Source organism: Benincasa hispida, chromosome 12 (genome assembly GCF_027475165.1).
Source record: "Benincasa hispida cultivar pf3 chromosome 12, pf3_genome.v1.1, whole genome shotgun sequence".
Classification (NCBI taxonomy): Eukaryota; Viridiplantae; Streptophyta; class Magnoliopsida; order Cucurbitales; family Cucurbitaceae; genus Benincasa; species Benincasa hispida.
This window is the reverse complement of record NC_143489.1, coordinates 57,561,169-57,566,347: the sequence shown is the minus strand read 5'-3', so window position 1 is coordinate 57,566,347 and position 5,179 is coordinate 57,561,169. Positions and strand designations below refer to the sequence as shown.

Below are 5,179 nucleotides of genomic sequence, written 5' to 3'. Positions count from 1 at the left end.
CCACTCCATCTTCCATAGGTTTAGGGTGCACAAAAAAAAAAAAGGAAAAAATCGCAGACAAAAAAAGAAGAAAAGAGCAACACAAATCAGAAAAGAAGAAGAAACGCAGAAGGCAGAAGAAAAAATGCAGAGAACGTGAAAGAGAAGAAGTGAATTTGCCGAGAGAGAACATCATACGCGGGGGTCCAGAAAAATGAACGGCTGAAATGAGAAAAGCGAGGAAGAAGGAATGAGTTTTTGGTAATTGTAATTTAACAAGAGAACCAGCCCGTCAGGCCTTTAATATCTTGGGCCATTTATTATTAAACTAATTCAATTACAGAATCAATCCTTAGTTATCCTACAGATTGGAGTAGTATAATTAAAATTATAAAAACAGAAAAAAGTTGGAAATAATAAAATATATGAGGGTCGGCCAATTGGGCCAACCCTATAAAGTTTCCAGAAATTATGTCGGCCATATGTCTAGATTGCCATACAGCACTCACCCAATCCAATCCTGGGCGAGCGTGGCATATTTAGCCAACCGACCCTTTTAATTTTCCATCTCGCTTCACCCCTTCTTTTATACTACCCCGCTTCCTCTTCCTCCTTCACTCTTTCCGATGTGGTTTCCCAAATCCTCTTTTTCTCAAATCCCCCCTCTCCAATGTTTTTCTTTTTACAACTTCATTTATTTATTTACCATTCTTGATTTCGAATTAACGTTTTAATCACCTTGTGACCATACCTTATTGAGTGTTATTGTATATAATTAAAGTGATCTTTAATGTGTTTTATTACTACTCATCAACTACCTTCTTACAACATTTTTTTATCTTTACGACAAACGGGTATCTCACTGTATTGGCTCGCTACAATTTTTCTACAGTTTCCTTTTCTTATTGCGATAATTTTTCACCTTAATTTCCTTCATGTTGTAAACATGATACTAGACATTTTGTAATTTGGTCGAATTTATTCCATCACAATGTTAATGTATGAGGTGTTTTTGTGGTTTCAAATAAATAAAAACAAACTTGAAGTAGATATTAATCTTAGATTCACAATATATTCATCAAATTATTTTTTAAAACTAAAAGTCAGAGCTTTCCTCCCCTATACTAAGTGGTATTAAGCTCATTAGAAGATTCAAACTAAACCATCTCTATCTTTTTTTAAAAAAAAAAAAAAAAACATGAATTCATCGTCGTAGACCAAAATAATTTTCAACCCAACCCATATCGTATAGGTTGAATTGGGTAGATTGTTCAGAAATTTCAAGTTTGGTTGATTTTGTTGCTCATATTTAGAGTTGATTATGTTGATATTTGACTTTGAAAAGAAAACATAAATTAAGTTGGTATTAAGTTGAAATGTTCAAAGACAATTCAGACACAAATTTAGCCTATTAATTATTCCACTTCAATAAATTCAAACATAAAGAATTACACCACTGCTCTTTGATACTAAGAAACTGAAAACAACGATTATAACATCAAAGTAAAGAAAGCTTCATGAGGTTCAGATACTATTCCTAGACTTCATTCTCACAAATAAATACTAATATAATCTATATGAATGGCAGACATGTAAAACTCACATGGTTCAGAGATTGCAAAATGATGGTTTGGTTCGAAAACATGTTCATAGATATGAGACTTTACGATTTTTCGAGATACTCTCTTAAAGAGTAATCGATATCCAGAAAAATGCATATCAACATATAATTCTACAAATAAGGTAAATTGAATTCTAATCCTCAGAAAACAGTTTGAATGGAGAAAAACATATGCTCTAAGTCCCTTCATACTTGTCTGTAATGACTAATTCCCAGTTTCAACTCCAACAATAATTGATAGTCAAGAGTACTAAAATTCCTAAATGAGTAAATCTATTATTACAAAAAGGAATCTTTAAATAAGAAGCTTTCTGAAAACCCACATTTAATATCCAGCTATTGAATCCTACCTTTCCATCTGAGCCCCAACACGAATGAAGCGAATGGAAAAGAAAGGAACAATTTCGAGTTGTAGTGACATATCTCACGTTTCGTTTCTAGTTTGTTTTGGCTTTGTGTGCCTTCTTCTTCTGCTGCCTCCTCGAAATGGAGTTTTTTGTTCCGATAAAGAAGAGCAATGCACCAGCAAGTGCCACGTGCTGCAAGTCGAAAAAGAAAAACGAATTATAACCCAAAAAATATGAAGTTTGTAGGGATATGAATGAATTGTCTTGGTGTAAAATTGATCAACTGACCAGTATGAAATCATTCAATAGTGTACTGAATTGGGACTTCTCACGACCATAGTTGTAGAAGTCATATAGAATTGGGGTGCTAATTGCCAAGTAGAGAAGCTGCATAAAGAAACAAGCTTTGAAGCTATATTGGGAAACAGAATAAACTGAAAACTAATTTCTAAGTAATAAAGGCATCAACAAAACGAGGCAAAGGAAATTCTACCAGAAGATAAGCTCCGATCGGACTCCCGAATACAAAGAGAAGGCCTCCAATGCCTTTAAGAGACAGAAACGCAGCAACTGAATGGGAAACCTGTAAAACGAACTCATAAAACTGAGTACAAAAGAGAAAAGGGTATGAAGGTTCAGCAGTTCAATCCACAAAAGAACCGAAGCTCACATCGACAACAGGTAGGTCGAATCCAAATCTAGCAGAGACGTTTCTCCTAAAAGTGTTCAACTTTGGAAGCAATTCCTTTGCAGCAGGTCCACCATCAGTGCCAAATTCATTGAACCTAAAAATAGACGCATTATCAAGATCAACATAAACACAAAAATTTGGAAGTTTGATCTTATTCATCATGTATTCCATTTAACCTGAGAGCATAGATCCCAAACAAGTCATAAGTCGAGTTTTTGAAGTTATAGAAAACAATATTTGCAGGCACATTAGACTTCAACAAAAAGCAAGAAGACAACATAGATAATTTATTTCATTGTATGTTGAACATGTTACATTTCATACTAATTTTTCATGGTCACCTGAATTATGTTTGCAAGAAACCATTCGGATTAGCAACATAGATTTCAAATGACATGTTATACAAATACAGCTAAAAGAAGAATTATAGACTTCGTTAACTTTTTTTAGGATTTCAAATGACAACCCAATCTAATATTCAAGCTGCAGCATTATTGAAAAGTTTCCGATCTTTGAAGTTATAAGTTATTCCAAGACAATAGCAGATCGTAGAAACAAGCAGAACCCAAATCTAACACAACTCAAACAACACTAAATTTGTATTGCCTGAAAGACGAAATTTGAAAACCTTTGCTAGTTTTTCCTTAATGAAGATTGGTTCCTAGAAAACGATTTAGAAAGCTCAATCTCGTTGAAAACACTAAAATCATGAAACCAAGAACGTAAAAAAGTCTTCTTTCAAACTACTAAGCTGGAAAACAAATGATCACATACTGGATAATTTTAATGAATCACATATTAATAATGACCCAAAAGTGAAGTGGGTCCTCAGGAATCTCAACTAAAATTGCAGCTTCTCAAGAATTCATCAAAATGCCCAATATTCCAAATCGAATCTCAAGAACCGATAGCTCAATATCCAACTTGCCAACAAACCCATCAAAGAAAAATCAGTAAAATCTCACCAGTTCTCACTTACACAAAAAGTAGACTATGTTTATGCCTTAAACCCCTCCATTTCTGAAAACGAAGAAACCTGACCTTTACTCCCGACTTCGAAAAGCACATTCAAATCCCTCAAAATGGTATTTAAAAAAAAAAAAAAAACAAAACAAAAGAGGGTGAGACCAACAATCAGAACATAAACCCCAAAAGAAGAAGAACAATAGAAAAGTAATACGACCCACAACGACAAATATCGTAAAACATCAATTAAAACACAGACCCAGTCTCACCCAATACAGCAGCGATTAAAGAACCCCCAAAATCGATCATCATCAGAAACAAATAAACAGAGAAACACGATGAAAAGTAGCAGATCTATAGTAGAAAACAGCAGAAAACACCAGATTGAATAACCAGAGAGATCATTTAGTCCGATCTAAAAATGTAGAGAGAGAGAGAGAGAGAGTACATTTGCCAGGCGGAGAGGATGAAAAGGGAGGCAAAGAGGACCCGTCCGAGGAAAGAGAAGAACCCCATTTGTACAGAGAGAGAGAGAGATAGAAAAGGGATAATCTAGACCTTGGAGCGTGTGGGATCGGAAACTCAGAGCTCCGGCAGAGTCCAACGGGGGCGGAAATTATAGAAGGGAAGCCTAAAATGGTAAAATTCAGCACCCAAACGGTAATGCTAAAAAGAAAAATGAATTATATATATATAAATTTCAAACTCAATTTTTTTTTTATAAGAACTTTAAACTCAATCGATTAAAACTTTAAACTTTTAAATCCATGGATACTTCAAATTCAAATTGGTTAGATGGTATATAAATTTCACAAGTTTACAAAACTTTTTTAGAAGCAAAAATAACAAAATATTAGAGAAAAATATTAATGTTGAGGGTACACAACAAAACACAAAGTCCATAAGTGGGCCTAAGCCCAAGAAAATTGGGAGGAGGCATGGGAAAACGTGTCTCAAAAGGAAAAAGTCAAAATCTCGAGTTTTGGGTTGATCACGAGTCAGTAAATATGTACCAATTGAAAAGCAACCAAGTTACGCTCAATTTAACTACTTGCAACCTCAAGCGTGGTAAACAACCCTAATATTGCCGGAATTACACATACCTTATATGATTATTAGAGGAAGGGTATTATACATAGCCTCGATCGATGACTCCTAAGGGAAAGAGTAAGTAATCTCCCATGGAATATCTTGGAAAGAATCCTGACTTTACTTTTGTACACTTCACTGAACTATACATTTGATGTACTAACTTAGGCATTAGAGTGTGGTATGCTTGACACTATATCGTGCGAGGATCATTCCCGCATGTCAGTTCAGAAAAACGAGACCAGGTTGTGAGAAACGGATAGGAGGTCAAGCCCATGAATGACCCACAACGACGAAAAACACGTGTAACAACTTAATATGAATATTTTTCATCTTTACCTCTTCTCCATTTTACATTTTCACATAAGAATAGTGTTATTCAAGTGATTTTGAACTAACTTAAAAATAATTAAAGAAAAAAGATTTAAGAACTTATTAAACTTTAGAAAAAGTTCAATATCACTTTTCTCTCTCGATAAATCTTAA

General features: G+C 34.3%; 1 protein-coding gene and 1 non-coding gene across 3 annotated transcripts; both read right to left on the bottom strand.

Moving 5' to 3' along the window:
• Positions 1–404: 404 nt before the first annotated feature.
• On the bottom strand, positions 405–538 carry LOC120068686 (U11 spliceosomal RNA). Its single transcript, XR_005479317.1, has one exon. It is a non-coding gene; the product is annotated as a U11 spliceosomal RNA (small nuclear RNA).
• A 1,220-nt stretch (positions 539–1,758) lies between these two features.
• Positions 1,759–4,493, bottom strand: LOC120092598 (uncharacterized). Of its 2 annotated transcripts, none has more exons than XM_039050735.2 (5): positions 4,053–4,493; positions 2,618–2,732; positions 2,441–2,530; positions 2,236–2,334; positions 1,759–2,139 (listed from the first exon to the last, which is right to left on the bottom strand). In XM_039050735.2, the coding sequence occupies exons 1-5, from the start codon at positions 4,118–4,120 to the stop codon at positions 2,038–2,040; spliced, it is 474 nt and encodes a 157-aa protein (XP_038906663.1). In that variant the 5' UTR covers positions 4,121–4,493; the 3' UTR covers positions 1,759–2,037. The 2 variants fall into 2 exon arrangements, with proteins under 2 accessions (XP_038906663.1, XP_038906662.1); XM_039050734.2 differs by having other exon boundaries at positions 3,618–4,430.
• Between the last annotated feature and the right edge of the window lie 686 nt (positions 4,494–5,179).

Bases quoted from the DNA above. Each gene is read 5' to 3' on its own strand.
- LOC120092598 (XM_039050734.2), bottom strand. From the start codon at position 3,706: ATGTGCTTTTCGAAGTCGGGAGTAAAGGTCAGGTTTCTTCGTTTTCAG. The intron at 2,531-2,617 runs GTGAGCTTCGGT...TTCGTTTTACAG, and splicing joins TCGACCTACCTGTTGTCGAT to GTTTCCCATTCAGTTGCTGC. The intron at 2,140-2,235 runs GTCAGTTGATCA...TTCGACTTGCAG, and splicing joins TATTGAATGATTTCATACTG to CACGTGGCACTTGCTGGTGC.